This window comes from Chaetodon auriga, chromosome 20 (genome assembly GCF_051107435.1).
Source record: "Chaetodon auriga isolate fChaAug3 chromosome 20, fChaAug3.hap1, whole genome shotgun sequence".
Taxonomy (NCBI): domain Eukaryota; kingdom Metazoa; phylum Chordata; class Actinopteri; order Chaetodontiformes; family Chaetodontidae; genus Chaetodon; species Chaetodon auriga.
Window position 1 is genome coordinate 2517631 of NC_135093.1, and position 24438 is coordinate 2542068.

The window sequence follows — 24438 nt, forward strand, 5'->3', positions numbered from 1 at the left end:
CTCTGTTCTTCCCAAACACACACAGACACACATCTACTCCATCACGTTTGCAGCCTGTCAGAGCGTCTCTCTGAGGAATCGGCTGCTCCAGAAGTCCACCGCACTCTGCTTGTGTTTGTTGCAGGACGTCTAATTCTTTAATGCTGCGTAACAATCAGGATCAGTTTCAGGATCAGTTTCAGGATCGTGATCACAGTTTGCTGAATATGTCAGAGTTTGAGTGGACAAGATCTTTTCTAGGATCATCCTGTGAAAGGACCAAAACCAACGTGTTCCACCATCTCTCAGTACATTCCAAGTTTCCTACCCAGCGTCAAGCCCATTGGCTCGTACTAAAGACTTTAAATACAGATCACAAATATAGCTTCATTTTTAAAAAAGGCTCAGTAATTTCCTAAAACAGTTGGGCATTGTAGCTTTTACCAAACAGGAGGAAAAGGTGCATTTCTCAGGAACTATTTTCAGATGCGGATTAACACACATTTATTGAGCTAGTGAGTATTAGCAGCAGTAAATATATTCTTATTGTGAGTCCAATGCCAGCAACATGTTGAGACGGGGCCAGCTAAAGACTGGCAAAGATGTGGAACGCTCCAAAAACACCTGTTTGGATCATTCCACAGGTAAACAGGCTCATTGGTAACAGGTGATAGCATCATGATTGGGTATGAAAGGGGGCATCCTGGAAAGGCTCAGTCGTTCACAAGCGAGGATGGAGCGAGGTTCGCCACTTTGGAGATTAACCCACTGGCCCAGGGACACGTTGTCAAACTGTGGTCAGTGAGCACAGTTTGTTTGGAAGTTATGAATCCTGTGTTTATATCTTAAACCCTGATTCTTTGGAATGAGATCATATCAATCCGACACTTCTTTGAGTCATATTTCGACTTCGGTGTCACGTTGTAAGTTGTCACATCATGTCATAAAATGTGACACATCAGCATTTGCGCCGTAATGCATTTTAACAAAAATGGGAAAAGAGGTCATGACGCACAGGATTAATGAGCCCCGCTAATCTGACGTCTCACATGAGGAGGCAGAAATGAGCGCTAACAGACCCGTCTGATGTGTGTCGAGGTGTGTGAGGTTATTCTGCAGCAGCTGTGATGTTAATGAAGGTAAACACAGTGGACGGCCGCGTGTGACGGCACCGCACTCTGACATGGCACGTCTCCAATCCGAGGCCGCACATTTATCAACATACCTGTCGTGCTGCCTTCAGGTGGCTGCAGGAATTTAGTGAACCGAAGGAGAAACGTTTCATTCAGTGTAAAGCAGCAGTGGTCTCCTGCTCTCCATAGAAAATGAATGCGATCTGTTGGCTTGACATCCGTCAGTGGATCCGGTGTGTCTTTACCTTCATTTTCCAACAAAATACCAACCACTTCCTTTACTTGTTGGTTCCATTTTTTTCATCTAGTCATTGAATGCATCTCCTGCCACTTTTGTGACATCTTATTAACTTTAAAAAGAGAGTTTGTATGGGCCAGATTTTGTACTTTTTACCATCAATCAGCAGAGCATCAGACATGTTTGCTGAAAAAAAGACGACGTGTGAGCAACCATTAAGGTCTCCAACCAAGCAAGGTGTTCGTATATGGGAGTAAAACAAACTAGTGTGTGTTCATGGTGAGGAAGGAACATGTCACCCAGTGCAACAGTGATGTGCCTTTAATGGCTTTTAGACAACAGTGAAGCGCTCTGGCGCAGAGGAAAAAGATCTATCAGGCTGAGGATCAACTGGCTGTTGATTGAGTTTTCTCATTACATTTATTGACAATAGCAAAAACATAGAATATCAGCAGGCTTGCCCTTTAGTCAGAGGATAAATGGTTGTTATTGCAGGAAGCAGGACACACACAGATGCCTTGATGGCCGATGTGAGAGCCTTGATAACAAAGTGGTTAGTGCTAACAGTGTTTGGGTTCCCATCAGTTCTTATTGGAGGATCGAGATGGTCGGCCCTGTTTCTGTTCTCATGGTGTTAATGGTGCTGAGAAAACAGCATTAGTGACCAGAGTGGTCTTGAATTACTGTTTTTTTCTCCTTCCCACGTCTGTTTTCATTTCTTCCTACACTCTCCCACTCTTTGCTCCCGCTCACCAGCCCATGGTTTCTGCCTCTTCTCTGTTTTTCATCTCTTGCTCACAGTTTTTGTGCCTTTTTGTTTCAAAGGACCAGCACATTTTACAACTTTAAAGCTTGTGTAGCTGTAATGAAGAGCTATACGGTGTATTTTCTGCTCATAATATCCAGCGCTGAAAGCCAAGAATACGTTTCGGAGGTGTGGTAGTGGGAGTATTTAGGAGGTGAGAGCGCTGGCAATGAAAAGGGCCTTTTAGCATTTGGATAGGAGCGAGCTTGTGTGATGATGGCGAGCATTAGCATTTTACAATCCTGCTGTGTTTCCGTATAATGAGTGGTCGTCTGCTGCTAGCTCCAATCTGTGAGGCTTTTTCTGTATGTTGGCTGCGGTGCAGATGGAGCGCTTTGCAGTGGCCTGGATCCTGTGTGATTAATGAAACGCAAATCTGTTGTAGAGGCGCTTTCTTCTTGTTACATGCTGAAATGCCGTCGTGCTGGTCGCTCAGAAACACTACAGTATGAGTGTGGGGATACAGTCTTCATTCTTGGCTGTTTGGAAGCATTTCAGTGCCAGTAATTGATTTTTGTCTTGATGCTTGATAGCCCACAATGCCCTGCAAAGTGTCCAGCAGCAAGCGATATCACAGCTCATCTGATTCCAAGGGTTTAAAAGAGGAGTCGAGTTACATAAATCACAAGCTCGTCGAAATATTTTGACTGTCTTGATTTCGGTTAAAATCCTCTACTTTAAAAGGAAGTTCCAGTATTTTTCATCCAAGGTCTTGAGGTGCAGCTATTTCTGTCACTTTTCATGTGGCTGCAACACTGTGAATGTCTTCCTGGAGAGACTGTCTGAAAATGTGCGTCATTATGCTTTTACTTCAATGATATTGTGTCTCCTCAATGACCGCCAGCTTTTCACTCTACGCCTTACAAGCTATTCTGACTGTGGGTCGTGCTAACTTTGCACTCAACACCTCTTGGTAAAGAAAAGGGAGACGTGAACTCCGGCTGAACAAGTATTGATCTGCAGTCATAACGAGCATGTTACTCACTGTTTCATAAACACCATGGTTCTGTTTCAGCAGAGGTAAACAAAGATATTACTACAGGACTAAACCAGCGGGTCGCGGTTTTGTTCCGTACTCCACGCAACATTTCACCTGCCTGAGTTGTTGACCTGCTCAGATTTTGCTGCTTTTTTGTCTGTTTTAATCGTGTTTATTGCCGATTGATGATCAGGAGTCTGCACAGGGGTGTATTATTTTGAAAATTTACTGGCTTCTTCCTGCCTGGCTTGTTCTGCTCTGAATCTGCAGACATGTTAGCTGCTCTCTGAGGCTGTACTTGTTCACCTTGTTAGTTCAGCATGTTAGCATGCTAGCTTTTGCTAATTGGAAATACAAACAAACTCCGAATAACCAAATTTCATGTTAATTCATCTGAAAACTGTTGAGATATTTCAGTCTGGACCAAAGTGGTAGAGCAACCAACCAACAGGCAGAACAACGTTGGCATTGACGAGGCTAAAAATGTCCTAAAAGGCTTTGGTTGCTTTTATCACTGTTCGTTCTCATCTGGAACTAACCGACCGTTTTGTCCAGCTGGCCTTGTTTTTTTGTTTTCGTTGAAAGAAGATGAAATGCAGCCTCCGCCGCAGCAATGTTGATAAAAGCCTCAAATTTATAGTAGTCTCTCCTCTGTATTTCTAGATTACACAATAAAGAGTTGGCATTGTGCATTTCTACAAACCATGGGTACCTTAAATTTGTGTGTTTCATACCTATCATATCCATGAGGGGGATGTTGTGGTGTAACAGTGAGACGACTGCCGAGCAGCTGACAAAACTGTGTATTTTAAGCCAAAACATGATATTTTCCAAGTAATTTTGTGTCTAAACTTAACTAGACTTTACAGCATTGTCACAACATAAAATTAAAAAGTGAAGCACAAATTTTAAAGTAAAAAAACATAAAGTTTGTAATGTAAAGACACAAAGTTTCAACATATCCATCGTTTACAGAAATGTACAATGCCAGCATTTACTCTGCTAATCCAGTCGTCAGCTAATCGTTTTACCACAAATCAAAATGTTGGCTTCTACACATTGTTGACCTTACATGAGTGGATAAAAACAGGTGCGAGTGAAGGACAGATTGGGAGGAAGAGGAGATCCCGTCTTGAGCCTCCACTTGTCACGCTGAGGAGTTTATTTTTAAAGCCTCTTCGATCAATGAGCGCCATTGTTTGTCGCTGCAGGACTCTCGAGTTCACCCGCAAACATCGCCATTGGCCGGTGGAGGCAATCAACGTGATTGTTTAATGTGATTGTCCTTAATGTTATTTGTCTGAAATAGAGCAGCGGTCAACATGCTGTTTTCATTCAGGCAGCCGAACGCCTCCCTGCCTTAGAAACTCACCCACATCTGCCTGAGGAGTGCTGACACTGCTGTACGCTAAAAGCTGGCTCGGTGGTTCTTGGTGCAGTCTGCAGAGACGGGCTGCTGCTGCTGATAGCTGCCTGTCACTTTCACCTGTTTCACCTCACACACACACAGGAAGGAAAACTGTGTGACCGGGCAGACGCCGAACTGTTGACTGTAGAGCTTTGTTGAGCCAGACTGTGATGAATCCCCTGTCAGAGGTATGTCATTGTCAAAAACCTCCAAACTCTTCAAGGTATTAATATAAGTAAACATAAGCTGCTTTAGCCGTAAGTTTGCCTGATCCGTTTTCTGTCTTCTTAGAGGACCTGACGAGCTGGTATTGTTGCTCAGAGTCAGACTCGATCCTCGCGCTGAACACTGGAGGATGCTGCGTGTGGAGCGCCAGACTTTGCTGACGTTTTCAGCCGTGCCTTCATTTAATAAATGAGCACCAGGTTTGATGGGCCAAGTAGAGGTCAAAGGCTGAAAATCTGTGTCTGAAATTAGATTTTAGACAAGTGTGCTTCACAAGTGTCTGTAATGTACGGTGGCTGATAAGGGCAAACATGCTGCAAAAACCCAAAACATTTCCATTGTGCGTTGATATTTCAGGATTCATTTACGCCTTTCCTGTCGTGCCGTGTTGCACTATCAAACAGTAAACGCTCACTCAAAACTTTGAATTTGAGGGGCTGCTGTGGAAGCCACTTTGGATGAGAAACAATAGTTAAATAGATCATAATGGCCCAATGGCTCTTAATGCCAAGTGTCATATTGAATATCGCTGCATTGCATCAAACTTCTGAGATATTACATAAATTTGAGCCCAAGCAGACAGTCCATGTTTTAATCTTGTGTCAATTGTTCATTTATTGTTCATTCTTTCCTCAAAATATCTGATGTGATTGACAAGCTAACCCTGTCAGTCTTACACAGTTGACCGTTGGCTAAAGGCTATCTGAGCGATATGTGCGAGTTGTGCCTCTTTGAGTTTTCTCCAAAGATTGTGTTTGAGCTCTGATATATTCATTTAACCCTCCTCCTGATCTAACAACGCAGTAATGGAGGCCAAGTCCTCTGTGGCTCCATGTCTCTCCACCGCTAATCACATCTTCAGCATTTGATTTTAATGGCTTGTTAATTAACAGAAATAAGTTCCATTGCAGTAGTTAAAGACATTTTGATTTTTCATTTCAATGTAACTTAAAGCATCTCCACTATTCAGATGCTAGCAGTAGAGAATGTTTGGTAGTTTTCCTTAAAAAATGACTCTGAAATTTTGATTTGAGAGGCTGTTGTGAGGTTTCTGTTCTGAGTCTCTGAAGGTCCATTTGGATGAGAGAAGAAGAAGAGAGTTATCGTTGTGGAGGACAAAGTTTATCACTGGTTGTAAATCTGAGAGGGTTCTGGTGTCTCATGGCCCGTCACCCTGACATCAGACATCACAGAGAGAAAAACAAGTCACTGACTGATAGACAGATTGGAGAAAGAAATACTCACTGAGAGAGATACTCACAAAACAGCAAAAGTTTAAAGAAGCGAGAAGTGTGTTTGTCTGCTCTAAAAGCTGCACTTGTTAGCATGTCCAGCTAACTAGCTTACCACCATACAGTAGTATTGGAGTTTTCTTTCCAAAGCTAACTGCATTCGTTCGTGGGGTTGCTGCTTATGTTAAAAAATCCTGTTAGCAGCTAGCATGTCCACTAGTAGATTAACGTTAGCATTAAGGTTAGGCTAACATTAGTGAATCCCTCCTTATTTTATTATCATGCTTAAAATATTAGGACTACACTGCAATACAAGAACATGGATGCTAACTTTTTGCCTGGGACAAGCAGCAAGAGCTTCACCCTTTTAGCACAGTATCTTGTACGTATCCATCACGTACATATTTAGCCAGTGACGTTGGCGTATTAAACCAACTCATGGAACTAACGTTAGCTTAATTATGTAGCTAGCCACATCTGATATGTGACACTTGTCATTTTAGCCAACGAAAACAATTTTCATCAGCTTGACATGAGAAGCTGCTTTTGTTTAATTCTGTGTCAAATCAAGGACACTTTTCAGAAATCATGAATTTCTTGTTGTAAATCTGTCGGGTTGTCATTGTAAACAGTATATCTTGAGAGAAAATCCATATGAGTTTAAAAGGCTTTAGCAGGCAAATACGACAGCATTGAACATTACATCAACAAAATGCATCTGCTGAGACAGAATTTTATTTTCTCTTGTACCTGTTAGAAGTGGAGGTGGTGTCAAAAAATACCTTCAGCCAGTCTGGCTGTCTGGACGCTGATATACAGGAAACATTTTGCATTTTAATCTCAGTGGAGTCTCACTCAGTGGGGATGGGATGCTCAACATGACTTTTTTGTAGCTCTATTTTGTGATTTATGGCATTAATACAGGTGCAGTTTTACACCTTGTGCAGCTTTAACCATAACTTTTGCTTGGAATTGGTCACGAACACAACATTGTGTGTAAAAAGCTTCAATAGATCAGAGATCGGAGGTAGTTTTATCTCCTTGAAACAACCCCTATAACTGTTTAGTACCGGGGTGCATGTGTTGAGTCATCATGCTTGTTCATGTGAAGACAAAATGAGTGAGTGAAAAATGTTTTTGTTCATTTGAGGCTTCCATGCTTCTCTTTAATATTTCAGTGGAGTGAGAGCAAGCTTCTTCCTGCTCCTTCCTCTCCGATGTTTTCAGGACCTATAAGAGGTTTCTGATAAATCATAGCTCGCACACGTCTTCCGTTTTTGCCTCCCTTAAGAAACGTCTTTGTTTAATATCTATCATACAGAGTCATCATCTAATGCACCTACTCCAGCAGCATTAAGGGGAACTCATGATGGTACTCTGTACGCTCTGTTGAATTATTTAGAACTGGCACAGAGTAACATGACGCAAAAAACTCTGACAGCGCTATATGTTCCAAATATAGATGTTACACAACATGGCCAAAAGTATGTGGACACCCAGACACTTATGTGGTTGTTGAACATCTCACTCTGAAATCATGAGTATTAATCTGCTTTGATTTAAGTCTCTGCACTTTATTTTGAACCTCCCATGGTGATCCAGTTCATCTCAAAGGTGCTGGACGGTGTTGAGGTCACGCTCTGTGCAGGCCAGGCGAGTTCCTCTACACCAAACTGGGAAAAGCACTTCTTATGCATGCAGTGTTGTGCAGGAGAGGACTGCCATGTTGAAACAGGAAAGGGACAAAGTTGGAAGCACTCGACTGTCTAAAGATCTTTGCATCAAGCAATTAAGATCTCCATGATTGATCAATTTGCCAGAGATGTTTCTGAACTTAATAATAACACAAACTCCCGCAAATGTAGTCGTAATTTCATCTTTTTTCTCTATTATTTTGTCCTCTACAAGAAACATGAAGGTTAGGTTTCACCTGTCAAACCATTTTTTCTTTTACATCACATATCATATGATTCATTTACATGGTGTTATTTTTTAAGTTTTTTTTATTGTTTATTTCTATGTTTTTATTGATTTATTTCCTCATGCAGCGACCAGCTGGACTTCTCCAGTTCCCATCTTTTAATTAACCCTTGAAGTGTTTGGGAGGAGGGGTTCACACATGCTCGAGCTCAGACCACATGTCCACTTTCCATCCGCTCACGTCTCTTACTGTGAACTCTGTCCCACATGGAGAGAGGTCCAGCTTGCACGAGCGCCCGGTGCCTTTAAACACTTCGTCTTGCACGTTCCCTCCTCGCAGCACCTCCCTCACCCATACTAACTACTCCACACTGACTCAGCATGCATGTGAAAGGGAAGGGAAGGGGGCAGGGCCAGGGTGGCGGAGTGTGAGCGTCGCTGCCGGGGAGGGAGGTTGGCTGCGCCGGTCGGACAGGTCTGCACTGCTCTGCTGGAGAGAGGGAAGGAAGGAGGCAAGATGAGGGAAGGAAAGAGGGAATAACAGAAAGGACGAGACGAGATAAAGCATGTGGGAGGTGTAAATCCTGTATGGAGGAAGCGGCTGTGAGAGGGAGGAGAGGTGAGTGTGAGATCGAGCTGAGACGGGGAGATGAAAGATGTTGTGTGTTGATGTGTCTGGAGTACAGATGCAGCTGCTGGTGTCTCCGGTTGGTGCTGACAGCTCGGGTCGATCCAGACAAACAAGCGCAGAGGTGGCGGACAGCGACACGGATGATCCAGATGTGCGTGACGCGCTGCGAGGCTCGCGGCTAGCGGGCAGGAAAAGTGGAACTCCTCAGTATGTTGTGTGTGTGTTTAGTGTGGGTGGTGAGATTGTGAGTGTGAGGGCATGAATGAGATAACGTGTGAGGGTTTGTGAAACGAGGGACTGCATGTTTTTGTATAATCGAGCTATGAGAGCGTGTCAACACATGCAAAGCCACCAGTGTTAAAGACCAGATGCCGCAATGAGATTTATCCCAGGAGGCTGCTGTATGTTTGGGCTGGACGGTGATGATTATCTATTGATGTTAGGCAAATCATCATGTTATCTTTCTACAAATGTGACTCAGATTATTGATTCTGAGCAAAGTGTGACCCTAAACTAACAAAATGCATCATTAAGAGTTTTGTTTTACACACACACAGTTTCTAACCATTTACAGAGTGCATTCATTTACAACATCGTTTTAAATATATATAGATTTTTAATATTGTTGTTACGAACTCCTCTGTCTTTATTTTGTAGGAAAAGTTTTTAATCAGTAGCCAAGTTTCAATGCAACTGAACACACCTCCCCGTCCACTTTAGCCTGTTTTGACAAAATATGAGGAGTTCATCAGGATAAACAGCAGGTGGCGCTGGCGGCGGTGCCGGACACCAGTGAGCCAGTGCAGAAGAAGAGGCGATAATGTGAGGCGGAATTAAAAGATCAACAACGGTAGAGAAGCTCAAGTCTTGTATTTATGGTTGTTTTATGTTTTTATTTGAAGAAATCTCATTGGTCCACGCAGATCTGATGTTGTTTAAGTGACATGATTCCTGCTGTACGTCATGATTTGTTAGCTTTAACTGCTTCTGTTGGGTTTTGTCCCATTTTCTGTCTAATGTAAAAACTTTTTTTGAGAAATATGAAGGATATAGGAAATATCAGGACGCTGAGTGTCACTGTTATATATTTCCAGGCAAATCTTTGACCATCTTTGAAGCGCAGTTTACTCCATACAGTGCTGAAGTACTGTAGGCGTTAGAGAGGAAACACGACTTATTACTTAGCTCTGTTTGGTGCACAGAAGGAAAGTGCTGATGCTTAGAGTGAGTCAGTTAATCACAGCAGGATAATCGATGATGAAATCAGTTGTTAGTTACAGCCGTAGTTTGTCAGTAACGAGCTGTTCGGAGCCTCAGTTTGACCTCCACCACTGCTGCTTTTTACTTGTAATTCCAGCATCTCCGTATTTTGTTGCAGCTGAATCTGAAAGTGCCATATTTCCACAGTTTCAGATTTAAGCAGGGTCGTGTCCAGGGAGAGACATCGGATTGGCCACCCTGTTATCCTAAAGCACGATTGGCTACCTGTCCAGTGAGAGGTGGGACCTTAGCTCAGACCAGCTGTTTGATGAGTGTGCATAGTTTTCTTGTTTCTGTCATTTGGAGGTGGTTTCTCTTTGAGGGCTTCAAGAATAAAGTATGGAAGCTTTGTATTATGGTGCCGCTCTGCTCAATTGTGATTGGCCAGACTATTTATATTTTTAATTACAATAAGAAAGAATGTAATTACAAAGAATGGAATGGTACCCAGCCGCCCTCCCCAAGCTGAGGATGCCTTCCTGCATGTGTCAGGTTGTAACTGGAGGAGTTGTATAGGCATCAAGGTCATGGCCAATGTGGTGCTGATTGAATGCATCTCCCCCAATAAGCTTCTCTGCAGCTTTCTTCTCTCTCTCTCTCTCTCTCACACAGACACTCACACACACACACGCACACACACACACACACACACACACACTTTTTGTGCCTCTGCATGAGTCAGTGGACCCGTCTCTTTTGTCTGAATGTGTCTTTGAAGGCAGCAGCAAAAGGAAAGAGAGGAAATGTGGTGAGCGCGGCAGTCCTTGCATCAAATGCAAACAAAGTCGTGTTCCTTAGACTGCTTTGACACTCGCCTCTTTAATTCCAGTTTATCCTCTTTGGTCAATTATGACTCATCGCAGGGGAAGTTCATCAAGCTCGAGCGGTGTGGTTTAGGTGTGACAGTGAACCATCAGCCATTTTGCACGAGTCGGCAGCTGTGCCAAATACAGTTTGATGTAACTTAATATTATGTGCGGAGAAATCAATAGTTGCCTCGATCAATGTGAGTGGTCGGGGTCGGAGGCTTCATGTTGCGCTGTTGTCCCTGAATGTCGCCCATTAATTCCACACAAACCCTCTTAATCTCCTCAGGATTTAATGTGTTGCTACCTGAACTGCACAACCGGCCATGTTGCTAAAATCATAGCTGCTAGAACAGCAACAAGCAAACTGAGAGCTAATATTAGCATGAGCCCCACCCGCACCCCATCCCATCCAGGCAGCTAATATTAGAGCCGCGCATGCTGGCTGGGGTTTAATTACCTGTGTGATTTGACTCAAAAATGGCCAGCCAAACACTGTGGAGTTTATCCGTGTGTGTGTGTGTGTGTGTGTGTGTGTGTGTGTGTGTGTGTGTGTGTCCGTCCTTCTGTTAGCATTGTGACCCAGAAGGACAACAAGAGGATGAGTCATCAGCTTTGAGCAGCTGTGGCCTTTTCTGTTTACCAAGGTATGCAGAGAGGTGCTGCTTAAGTTTTCCATTTTGTCCTTCAGCTGAAGCTCTCCCATCGTTTATTTTAAATGTAAGAACACTTTGCGGCTTTGCTGAAAAGTGACCGTTTTTGTCTGATAAAGCGTCACGGTGAGTATAAAATGTTGACATTACAGCTCCCCTCGAAGGCCACAGGGGATATTTTTTAAAGGCTCAAACCGCAGTCTGTCACCACCTGTGTTTGATTGCACAGGTATTTTAACTCAAAGTCTCTCTTAAAACAATATTCACATGCTCAAATGTGCAATAAGAGTTGTTAGATGCTACCGTAATTCCTTCTGTTCACACTAATAAGAGGCTTCAGCAGTCTGAGTTTGACAACGTGTGAATCCCTTTTGAAGATGATTAAATAAAGTACCTCTTCTTCAATACAGAACTGAGTTAATGTAACTTTCCACCACTCAGCTAAATACTAACAGCAGCAGTAGACAAACACTGCAGGCAGCCGTTGGAGTTCATTCCTCGTTGATTCATTTAAAGGTTTGGCTGATGGTGTGATTGAGGTGTTCTACTGTAAATCAGGCAGAGCGTGGCAGGTGGTGAGTGGTAATGGTCTGTTTCTGTTGTAACTCCTGGCACAGCAGTGATGGTCCCACCAGAGCTGCTGCCAAGCTGGACGTCTGTCAGCAAAGTGGGCAGTCAGGGGTAACACTGCAGCACAGTTAGTATGGATCAGTGTAGATGATCGTATGGATCCAGGAAGAAGGCAGATTCTACCGTATTACATCTTAAAATCCAAGTTTCACCTCGTGTTTTTTCTCAAGATCTCAGCTGTCTAGCGAATAATAAATAAGGATAACGTCGGTAATAGATAATATTGTAATAGCGTTTTTATCTGAAAAGCTCTGTGCTTTTCTGCCTTGGCTTTACTGATCTGTTCGATTCCAGCATCTTTTTAGAAATTAAATGGAAATAAAATCATCAGCAGGAAGACAAAGTTGGCAGGAATGTTTTTATTTGCGCAAACGCAGGGAAAAATTACAAGGCTGCACCATCCACTCACTGCTGCTCCTGAAGCTCATCGTTTCTCAGCCCTCAGTCATAACTGAAGGCGACAGATGAGTTTACCAACGTTATCACCTCAGCAGTGGTGCAAAGTAACTCAAGTATTGTACTTATGTAAGTACAAGTTCAAGGTACTTGTATTTACTTCAATATTTTAATTTCATGCCTGGTTATACCTCTACTCCTCTACATTCAGAGACAGATGTTGCACTTTTTACTGCACTGTTTTTTGACAGCTTTAGTTACGTTACCTTTCACATTACAATTTGTCATACTAATGTTCTTTGTCCAGTGAAAACCACGTATCACGTGTAAATCTTCCTCCTCCTTCAGCTAAATAAACTCTTTAAAAACATCTTGGATCAGCTGAAAATGCATCGTCACAAAGCTGAAAACAGGCTGTTTTTCTGAGCTTTTTGGAGGTACGTGGTTCTCACAGGACAGTCACACTTCAAACACATGATGATCTTACAGAATATGATGCTTTGCTGTAGATTTAACCAGCCAACAGGATATAAAGTAGTTCAAATGAGCTTCAACATCTACAGCAGTAAAACGCAGCATTAATGCAGCAGTAATATTAATCCACAAACTGCAGAAACACACTGACAGGGAACACTTTACTGCACTATCGGTACTTTTACTGTTCATACTAGGTATATTGAACTAATACTTATCATACAGTCTTGTAAGTGTTATGTTCATGTGCAGTTGTGTGATTCTAACATGGGCCTTGCTGTAACTCTACACTCCCATCACTGTGGCGGAGCTCTGTCCTTCACATACACCCTCCTCTCATCCTGCTTCACTTTCACTTCCTCACTGCCCGTCCTTCACTTTCCTGATCTCCATCTATCTCTCATGCTCTTCCTTTTACCCACCTTTATCTCGCTTGCTCCCATCAACATCTGTCTCAGATGACGAATCAATGGATCAAAGGGGCACAAATGAAGTTCAGGCTCATCAGCTCTTTCCAGAGTCGATACCAGCCGGCGTTGTCCTGCAGGTTTCCTCTCTTGGTGGTGACAAAGATGACAAATCATATCTAAGAATAATCCCTGTGGATCTATCCCTCCGCCAGCTCTGTCACATTTATGATGCAGCCAAGAGTGTGTCCATATTCAGCTGAAAACACTGCGTCCATGCTGGTGTTTTCAGCTAATTTTCTCATTGATTTCAGTCCACGCTTAAACAGCAGAACAGCAGAAAACTGAACCTTCATATCTGAAAGCCCACTAACATCACTGTTAGTGATGTTTCCAAGATTTGTTGTCCTCATACACACTAAATGCAAGTGTGTTTTCAGCTGTCTCTGTTGTTCTATGCAGCTTTTTTTGAAAAACGCAGCTTGGTGTGGACAAACGGACTAAAACAGAGATTAATGGGAAACTCCTCTTCTTGGATGACAGATTACATCCTCACATCAGCTCAGTGGCTTCATCCTTTCACCACCTCTGTCACATTCATGGCGCAGCCACACCGTCTTCCTCACGCCTTTACAAACAATGGGACTCCGCGGAGCCACCAACAACTGGACAAAGGGCTTTTTTGTGAATGGTGGCGCTGTGGGAACAGTAGCTCCGAGGTGTGAAAATGACAGAAAGATAGTGTGACAAATGGAGAGGCAGTAAAAGTTGTTTGCTAATTAGAGGCAGAGAAAGACAAACATTTTTATTGCATTTCAAATGAAGGGCCCTTGCTAATGCTCTTGTCCACGATGAATAGACAAAGTCTTCATCAGATTGTCATTGAATGTGAGGGTCAAAACTGCAGCTAACAGCCTAACAAATGTCGCTGCGACCGCATGCAGGGAGGCTGGATGAAATAATTAAGAGCTGAGAGGAGAATTTGTTAGGCTGAAAAGATCGGTGAGATTGGGTTTGGTCTCTTTGAAGCGAGGGCAGAAACATCAGTTGGGGTCAAGGAGGGAAAGTTGCCTCGCATGCCAAGTCTCTCGCAAGTTCTCTTTGTTCTGTCAACTTCAATTTTCAACACACGCGTTCTCTCCCACTGCTACCATAAGGCAACTGCAATCTGTCGCTGCTGGCAGCAGTCTGGAGTTCATCCTCGTTTGAGTGACTTTTTCTTCTGCACAGCTCTGTTGTCTGAGGCATTATTGGCATGGAAAGTCGTTCTGCATGAACGCTAAACAGAAGGGTGATAATTGGAAAGAATTCAGCTCGGTTGAGTTGAGTAACCGCGGAGGGAATTAGCTCAACAAAGACAAAAAGAGGCTCGAGCTCAGAATTTAAGCACAGAATAACAAAGACATTTCTGATAAGAGTTTGGTGCATGATGTGATCAAGCAGCTCCTGGATCTGATGTTTGACTTGTCAGTGAACTGAGGTTTGACAGATGTAGGTTGAACTACATAAGCTGTTAATCTTTGGAATAGTTTTTGCATACAGGAAGTTCTCGGTATCATTGCTGCATCAATGTCAGAGCGATTCCTAAAATAAAATCTGATCAGGCTAATCTGATTTTCCATGACTCATTTGAGCCTCTTTCACAATCACAAAGTCAATCCCTCTAATAGATTCATTTGTGACTGAATCCTGAGCGTTGAATTGTGGCATACAGAATTTAGATAAAGTGCCGTTGCCACGTCTTATCAATGGTGAGTCAGATAGCAGAGCAGGAAGTGAGGGATAATTTCCTGCTTCTGCTCCCAGCAGGATGAGCTCATGTTCTCTCTGACACCAAGAAATGGCTCATCACCTCACTACGATACGACCTGTATCTCACAGAAGATAACATGTGCAAGAGAAAACAGGCTAAAATGACCTGGCGGTTTGTCTGAAGGTACGGTTATGTCACAGGTTTACGCCCAACGAAGTCATGCATGTCCTGGGTGTCAGCGTATGTAGACAAGTTCAGAATTCTAAAAAGTCCGACCAAGAGCAGTTCATAGAAAAAATGACCTTTAACAACAAAGCAGACGTCCCAGTCGTCTGAACTGGACATGAAGTCCGAATGCGGCGATCCGACACATAGATGACAAGTCTCTTTCAAAAGAAGACATAAATGCAGTTAAACCCACTTAAAGCACATTATCTGACAGGTGAAAAGTCTAAAACACTGGTAGAAGCTTTGGGATTCTATCTGATATGTGCCAAGTGTACAATAATCTAGACAAACCTGATATGCCTGATGTCAAGTGAGTGCGTGATTCAGTCCAACAGTAACAGCGGTGCCTTTGTAGTGCCGCAGCTGTAATGAAGCAGGATGCCTTCAGTTGGCCTTAAGCAAGTTTAAACATGTGCATCTTTATTTGTATTGATTTAAAAGAGGTGTGAATTAAGTGGATTAAGGTTTGACCTGCTGCAAAGTTTTCTTTGTTTACCATCTTTTTGCCTTGTCGCTATTTTGAGGTGCTCAACCTTCTTCTGCTGCCGTTCTTTGGCTAGCTATAGCATTTTGTTTTGGCAGAGAGAGCGCTGTTACTCTGCTTAAAGATAAAGGATTAACGCGCTGTTATTTATTTTCTTATGAATCAATTAATACGTCAGACAGCCTCAGTTTGTGTTATTTATGGGGCTTGATGGAACAGGTTGCCAGAAGAAAATGTCCCCAACAAATGTTCCATTTACTCCTGTTTGAAGTCAGATGTGTTCAGACAGGATGCAAAGAAAATTTTGTGTCTCTGTGTTTTGTATTTTATTCGTGAACCTCTGGAGTATTGTTGCCTGTTTGTCACCCCAAATAGCAAATATACAGACTAAGCAGATGCTAGCTGTAGCTAGCTAGCGACCAGTGTGTGTGGAGTGTGTCTGTGTGTGTTTACGTAACAACTCATCTCAGAACTCACCAGGATCATTTTCAACTTGCAGACGCTTCTTTGCATCAGCTGGTGTCACCCGAGGTGAACTCACATATGTCCAAGTCCACTCTTTGACTTTATACTTATGTAATGGTGCTGCCTCTAAAATTAGCTTCGCGTTCTGTCTGTAGACACTTTAATGTTTGCAAAAAACTGCAGTGCCCAACTGTTTTTCAAAATTACTTACATGTTTATGTATTTGTGATGGGTTTGTGAAAGTATGAGTGCAGCTCATAAGAGAAAGTGTAGCATAACACCAGCCGTGTCCTTAAATGTTGGCATGGTTTCAGACAATTGTAAAGAACTGTAACACAGTTATATAAATAGTGGACAATCCTGTGTGTATTTAGAGTTATTTGAGGATGCAAAAGATGGCAACTCTTCCTTTCTTTCATTCACAGGTATGAGGAATAGGGAGCTGTTGGAGGTGTCCCATGGGCATGTTTGTCCTCTGGCCGTTCAGCCTGTGTGTCTCTGCTCTGCACACAGACGCTCCGGGAGGGAGAAGAAAGACCGTCTAAAAATAAACTGACACTCACCACCAGCAGAAAAACAAAAACCAAACCAACAAATAGAAGAGGAGGACAAAGAAGATCTGCTTTTTGTCTCTTCCGGCCTGTCTCGACACTCTCTGCTCCATTTCTGTTTCTCTGTCCTCATTACGGCCTGAGAGGAGGTCATGTCCCAGTCTGGAAAAGTCCTTCATTTGTATGTGGAAGTGAGGTCTGCCCCAGATCAGAAGGGAGGGAAAGGGGAATTTGGAGAGAATGAAGGGATTGCTCAGGGGCATTCTGTTGAGGACAGTCCTGCAGAGCTCCTGTCTCAGCTAGCAAGCCAGACCGTCTCTAAGGCCTCCACAGCTCACCGTCTGGTTCAGGACTGCACACACAGCCAGTCTCCATCTAGAAACACTGTTAGCTTTCAGCTCCAGCAAGCCAGCAGCTCCCCTACCGTCAGCAAGCGTTGGAGTGCACCATGTGACGAAGTGTCTGCTGGCCACTCTCCACCGCTGACTTCTTCAGGAAAGGTCACTGTCCCTCACACATCTCCCAGCTGCCGGAGGTTTAACAAGGAAGAGCTCACCCATGGTAAGCGGTCTGTGGTCACCTTCAGTTACATTGAGAAGTCCAATGTGAAGACCTTGGACAGTCCACGCAACTCAAGGACCAGAGAGGAAAGGTCCACCCCCTCTCACGTTTGTAAAAGGCTCAGCGACCCAGTTTGGTTCGGGAGTCCGGATTCATCGTGCAGCTCCAGTCCTAAGATGACTTTCCAATCTCCAGGGAGTCACCAGCAGACGTTCTCTCCCAGCCTTCGCCAACCACCCTTGGATCCCATCGGCAGGGCAGCTACCCAGAGGGCTGTGGAAGAGTTTGGCTCCCCTTTACTGAGGATTAAACTAGCCCATGCACTTGAGCACACCTCATCCTCACGCTACAACCAACAGCCACGCTGTCAGTCCTGGGCTGGGTCTCCTGTGCAGCGACAGAACATCAGCGCAAACCCCAAAGACCACCTCGCACAGAGGAGCCAGGCTGTTTGTGGGCTGCCTCGGAGCCCTGCATCCGACCAGCTATCCTCCCAGTACAGACAGTCTCCTCACTCAAAGCCCCAGTCCTGTGTTGAGTCCCATAGCCCTCTACCCTGGTCAGGAGAGGGCAAAGCTGTGGCAGGTAGTCCAGCCACAAAAAGACATGTTCACAGGACGTGTAACAGGAGCACTTCACCACAGGGAGCAATCCTCCAACTTGGCAATAATGTAATTGAGGGCTTGAACCAGTTAAGTGACAGTAAATCCTCCTCTCCGGCTCATAGCCCTGAAGTGGCCCGCAGGCTAGCTGAGGAGGCTACCAAAGTATCCTCTATTTTCACAGAGGCAAGAAGGTCCTCACTGCACAATGCTTTAGGTGAGTCTGCAGGCGGCTCAAACTCTGAAGAATTTCACAATTCACCTTCAAATGCACAACAGTCTAAGCAAACAGTCAAGATGAATATCCCTTTAAACGACCAACACACGCCAGCAACTGACAACACAGACTGTCACCAGCCTGAAAACTCTATCTTACAGTCACATTCGCTTGAAACAAACTCCCATAATAATTATGAAACACAGCAGGAGGACTGCATTCAAAAGTCCCAGCAACAGAACTCAATCCTATCAGCGGCCGAGAGTTCCCCCGCCATTCCTTCACGTGTTCTCCGTCCCTCTCACCCTCCCACTGAACTCAGCTCACCCATGAGGGACCCCAGGCTATTCCAAGCAGAGCTCCGAGCACCAGATACCCCCACCCTGCATCGGCGTCAGCTCCCGCAGTACACCAGAGACTCCTGGTCCCCGAGCCTGGACAAGAGAGGAGACCTGAGCTGTTTTGGGAGAGGGGACTGCACCGAGCTTGCTCGCAGACTTTTTATCAATCAGAGTGTTGAGGAGACACCAGTCAGCTGGACATCCAGGCAGCAGTGGGGGAATCAGGTGGAGAACAGCCCAAGGCCAAGTCCTGAGCCTGGATTTGTGTCTGTCAATGACCAAACTTCTGATCGTCAATCCAGCCGCCGTTGCAGGCCGCTCAGTCCTACAGCTCAGCAGAAACGGGCTGAGCACAGAAGGAGAGAGATCCTGCTTCTCGGACCAGTTGCGCTGGACTCTCCAGAAGAGGATGAGGGTTGTGATGAGGAGGGGCAGGGTCATGAGATGGAGGGATTTGGGGCAGGGCAGCAGCCACACCTGCAGAGGGTAGAAGAGCCTCCAGAAGCAGAGCAGAATGGAGCAATGGGAGGGTCGTCATCGCGGAGCTCTAGTGGGGTGACGGGCAGCTTGGGGGACAGGGACTGCGTGTCCCCTGAATCTAGTCAGTCCAGCCACCAGAGCAACGAAACCGGGGCCGCCACCTCAGGAATACAGGTGGGCACTGGTTGAACTTTGGAAGCCACAAAGCTACAAATTACACACATGTTGATACTTAACTTGGTGACTTGGTTAACTGGCAACCTCACGGTGACACACCTAGTTTTAAGCTAGAGCCAGAAGATGCTTAGCTTATCTTATTTTAGCATAACGCCGGTAGTTGCAACATTGGCACTTTTAAAACAAACAAGATACAATGTGTTAACAATTAAGCTCTAAAGTAGATGTATTTTTGGAGAGAGCCAGGCTAGCTGTCTACGGTCTCTATGCTAAGATAAGCTAACCTCCTCTTGGCTCTGGCTCTGTGCTGAACACACAGACATGAAAGTGGCATTGATCTCATCTAACTTCCCAAAATGCCTGACTATTCCTTTGATGCCTCAGTGCAGAGCTGGCCTCCAGTTTGTCTTTGTGTGTCTTTCAGACGGACAGTGGCTGTGCAGTGCCTGTGCCATCGCTTCACTGTCAGAGGATCGCGCGAGCCAAGTGGGAGTTTTTATTCGGGACCCCTGCTGAGGAGGCTGCTAGCAGGGGGGAGAAAAGTGAGAGCACATCCACCTCCATTTCATCTAGTTACTGCACTTTCATGTTACACCAGAATGGAGGATTTATTCCTTTTCCTTCATTCTTCACAACAGAACATGTCAGTATCAGTATCATATCTTATTCCTGTGTGACATATAGCTCATTATACCCACTATGTCATCTATTATGACTCAGTCTCACATTCACCATCCTGCTACTGGAAATACTCACTAGAGCACCAAATGTGGATTAATCCACTGCTGAAAATAGTGCCCAGCAAATGCACTATTTCCTCCTGACTGAGTAATGTTTGTCTAGAGACTACAGGTCAAGATGTTTCAGAAAATTATTTTGCCTTTTTCAAAAAAGTATTGAGGTTTGATCCTTAGCCCAGGCCTTTAATTATGGTTATGGATCAATTAGAGCAAGAAAATGATCTAAAAGTGCTTCCTGTGCAGCTACAACAGGGAATGAGCAAATATAGCAAAAATAAGAGTGCCGACCACATTTTTAAAAAATACTGAGTTGATTTTTTCCATCTGCAGATTCTCTGGAAACCTCCACAGCTCCTCCCAGTGGTAACTCCAGCGAGTCTCCCACCCCGACTCCCCCTTCCTCCCTTCCTCTGCTTTCTGCCAATCACGAGGTGCAGCATGTGGAGGTAGAACTGGTGACCCCTCCCCCTGCCGTCATCGGGACTTCGCCCAAAACCGGCATAATTCGCAGAACGCTGAAGTATTCAGAAACCGACCTGGACGCCGTTCCGCTGCGCTGCTACCGCGAGACGGACATCGACGAGGTGCTGCTGGCTGAGCAGGATGACGGCGACTCTGCGTTTGGGAGTAACCGCAGCGTGCAGGGCACCTCGGGGACAGGCAGCAGCCCGCTGGGGGGTCTGACTTATGGGAGGACAGATGGGGAGGTGGTAGATGAGAGAGGACGGGGTCGGGAGGATGAGGAAGAGGAAGATGAAGAGGAGGAGGAAGAGGAAGAGATGGTGAGCTGGGCCAGTGTGAGGATGCAAGGAGACAACAGGAAGCAGCAGTATGCAGCTCAGGAAGCGCCGGAGGTGTTCGGTCACCTTCTGAAGAGGTGAACATCAGCACACACACACTCAGTCACACACGCTCGTCCAAACACACACCAGCTCCCAAACATCGTGGTAAAGCAGGATTTTCCCCTGACCTATATTTTGATCTGAATTTGGCTCTCGCTCGTAACCTATTTAGATGATAAAAAGGTTTGGTGGCATTTTTTCATGAATAAATCACAACTCTCTGGCATAGACGGACTTAATGAAAATACAGCTGGAACCTCGTTTTCCTCAGTTAACACATTTAAGTTTTTCTTTGGAAGCACGTGTTGTTGCAGTGTTTCTAAAACCCTCCCTCTCTGCACAGACCAATGGAAACGTTTTTCGACAACCACCACCCGGCTCTGAAATCCCCCATCCTGGTCTCTGGTCCTCGCTGCGCTGCAGAGGACACCTTCAGTCGCCACTTCGAGAGCATCATGGAGTCTCACCGAGCCAAAGGGACATCGTACAACAGCCTTGACAGCGAGGAGCTGCTGACCTCGAGCACCCAAACGGTCCTGACCTTTGACCTGCCCACGCTAACCCCTGCCATCCATGCTCCGGTTTGCCAGAGCGCCAGGCAGATCGTGCAGCTTAGCTTCGCCCCGCTGGCACACGACGAGAGGCCCAGTCTCTCGGATTCTATCTGTACCATGACCGGGGACTCGGACGCCACCCGAGCCCCGTCCAGCGAGAGGCTGAGCAGCGGTTCAGACGACACGCCGCCCAGAGGAGGAGAGTGTGCACAGCTGGGGAGCAGCTGGTACAGCAACATTTCTTTCTCATTACCGAGGTGAGTTAGCATCTCGTCAAGTAGCCATGATAAATGTACCTGTGCTTATGTGGAATACATGACGTGTAATATAGGAACCAAACCAATGGAGGGTAATAAATCTGCATTCATCTATAGTTTTTTAGTTAACTTGCTGGCAGTGCTAGCTTAAAAAGTTGTTAATGGTGAATGTGTTAGCAAACGGTTCTTTATTTACTCGTCCAGCAGACAGAGAGCAACATAAACATCAGTATTCACTCCACTGTTAGCTCCAATTTGGTCTCCACCAACTCAAGACGGAAACATCTGGCTCTTTAAAGGCTCCACTGTGTTCACCAGCCAGTTAGAAACCGTTTCTGTCTGCCGTCTGGTGCTGAACAGGTAGTTCACAGATGATGTGCTGCTGGAAAAGATGCTGATGAGATGCTGAAAGATGCTGAAGAACTGCATAGACGAACTGCAGAACAACCCATCCATTTTACTGTTTATATAGAACTATTGATTAGAGCAGCTTTAAATTCAGAATCACAGTTACTTTCATTGTAAACTCAAACTTATCAGTAAAGAGAAAAGAATAATGTTAGTCAGGGGTTATTAATACAGTAGCCCCTTATTTACAGTGCAGAGAAAGCTGGGGGCTGTAAATAAATACAGTGATATTTTAGACAATAGTGAGCTTCCTCGTTCCTGTCTCCAAAACCATAAAGAAAATAGTTTTCCCAGTTTGGTGCAGAAGAACTTGACTGGGCTGCACAGAGTGACCTCAACCCCATCCACCACCTTTGGGATTCAAACATCTGGTGTAAACCAGAAGAGTGGAGACTGTTACAGCAACAGGTTACCATAGTATCCTGCCGAAACACATGTTTGTATCTTTATGATAATCTACAGAGCTCCAGTGTAAACATAATCTGTTCAGTCAGACATGAAGCACGTAGCTGACGATGCAACAGCTGATCCGCAGGTGGCTCATGCTTCGGTGATTCACCAAGAATGTGGGTGATGGTCATGTTTGTTGTTGCATATCATTCTCTGCTCTCTTTTATTTTTTCTATTTATCTTTACACGGAAGTACATGAGGGTACAGTCTCAGCAGTGTCATCATACTGTATATCATATATACATCTCTTTACTGCGGCTGCTATCTTTATAATGTGTGCAGCGTGCAGTAATTTATCAGTTTGGGCTCATAGAAAGACACAAAATGAACCTGGTCTCATGTCAACCTGTTTTCCTTAAATAAACTGTTGAAAGAGCATCACAGGCAGTTATAAATTACGGAGTTTTATATGTTAATTCAGTATTAATGCAGTTTTGATTGATTCCTCTCTAAGGTCAGAACCCCGTTAATGGACTGTTGTCAGTCTCCAGACGAGTGAGCGTCTCAGTCTGTGTCATTCTCCTTGTGCAGAGCAGTGCTGCAGTGCTATTCTGGAGCCCAGCAGCTGAAAGTGAAGGTCGCCACAAGGCTGCCTGTGGTCCCTCTGCTGTGTGTGTGCATGTGTGTGTGCGTGCACAAGCATCTGTAGGTGATTTTGGATGGTTGTACACTTGAAGTGTATGCTGGCATGCGTGTGCAGACCTGTATTATTCGTGTTGTGGGGACATGAATTTGTGTACGGTCACATCGTGAGGACTTATGGGAGCAAAACACAAATCCTCAAAATGTAAATCATCAAATTTTAGGATGAAGACTTGCATTAAAGTTGGGTTAAGGGTCAGGCTTTTAGTAGTAATGTTTAGGTAAGCCTCCAGGAAATGAATGAAAGTCAGGGTAATGTCCTCTGAAGTGATGGAAACACTACTCTGTGTGTGTGTGTGTGTGTGTGTGTGTGTGTGTGTGTGTGTGTGTGTGTGTGTGTGCGTGTTAGACAGTGGCAGATGGCTGCTGCAGCAGTGAGAGACTCACCTTGACTGTCAGAGTCCCAAAGACTTCATTTTAACTCTCCACAGACTCCCACCTGCAATACAACAGACTGTTTCATATCCAGAATGCTTTGTCTCGACATTGTGCTCAGAATATTCATTCACAGCAAAGCTGCAGCTTTCCTGAACCATTTTACATCCTTACTGCACGATATGGGATGGATTTAAACTATGGCAGAAAGCTACAGTCCATCTGTCACTGCTATGACGGGGAAATGACTGCTACACCTGTTATGTGTGACGGTGAGGTAGACCGGCTGTGTGAATGTCATCCTAACTTACTGTGACAGCACTGCAGAGGGAGAGTGACTGCACAGGGTCACCTTGTCGCTTTGACCACTAGGTGGCAGAAGAGGACAACAATCATGCTGTTACATGCGGTTTGAGAGGAGTGTTAGTACAGGTGGCTAACTGAGCAGCAGGGACAGGGGTGTGTGTGTGTGTGTGTGTGTGTGTGTGTGTGTGTGTGTGTGTGTGTGTGTGTGTGTGTGCTTGTGCGTGTGTGTCACAAAAAGAAATCCAGTCTCAAGTTTCGGCTGCTTAAGCAGAAAACAGAGCTTTTTGTCTTTAAACATAAACACGTATTTTCCTCTTGACTTCCTCTCTCTGTGAGAACCAAATCACTCTGCGTTTGTTCAGGTAAATGTTTGCTTTGCACTCTTATCACAGTTTTACGACCGGCCCAACTCTGGCAGCCCCGGAGCTGTGGAATCCAGGAGGGAGACGTCGAGACAAATATTTCTGAGGGCTTGTCCATACTTTGATAAAAGTTGGAATTTCGCTCCCCTTCGCCCCCCTCCTTCCCTCGCATCACCCTTTTCATATGGTCTGCATCATTAGACAGTGGCTCATTGTGCAGAGCTGCCCAGTGGACTGAGAGGGGGTTCAGTTATGTGGGGATACCGTGAAAGCAGAGTCTGACACCAGGAATTCTCTCAGGACCTCTCTGCATTGTGCTGGCTCTCCATGAGACAATGCTAACAGGTGGCAGAGCCCGAAACTAGAGTGCCGGCTTAATCTTTTGATTATGAACACTCCTGCAGGCCCTGATGAAGCGCTTGCTGTAAACAGACCCTACAATGGCCAGGCACGTTGACAAAGCCAC

At 44.8% G+C, this 24438-nt stretch overlaps 1 protein-coding gene across 4 annotated transcripts in view; it reads left to right on the plus strand.

Annotated features, from left to right (window-relative positions):
• Nucleotides 1–24438, plus strand: part of LOC143338963 (PH and SEC7 domain-containing protein 1-like) — a 62925-nt gene that overhangs the window by 1389 nt on the left and 37098 nt on the right. For 2 of the 4 annotated variants that reach the window (XM_076759890.1, XM_076759893.1), the window contains exons 1-5: nt 8381–8538; nt 16532–19032; nt 19460–19577; nt 20106–20652; nt 20961–21428. In XM_076759890.1, the coding sequence (XP_076616005.1) occupies nt 16810–19032; nt 19460–19577; nt 20106–20652; nt 20961–21428 (3356 nt within the window). In that variant the 5' untranslated portion in view covers nt 8381–8538; nt 16532–16809. Of the gene's footprint in view, nt 1–8380; nt 8539–16531; nt 19033–19459; nt 19578–20105; nt 20653–20960; nt 21429–24438 lie in introns of those variants that run through there. The other 2 variants (XM_076759892.1, XM_076759891.1) reach the window with 1 other exon arrangement.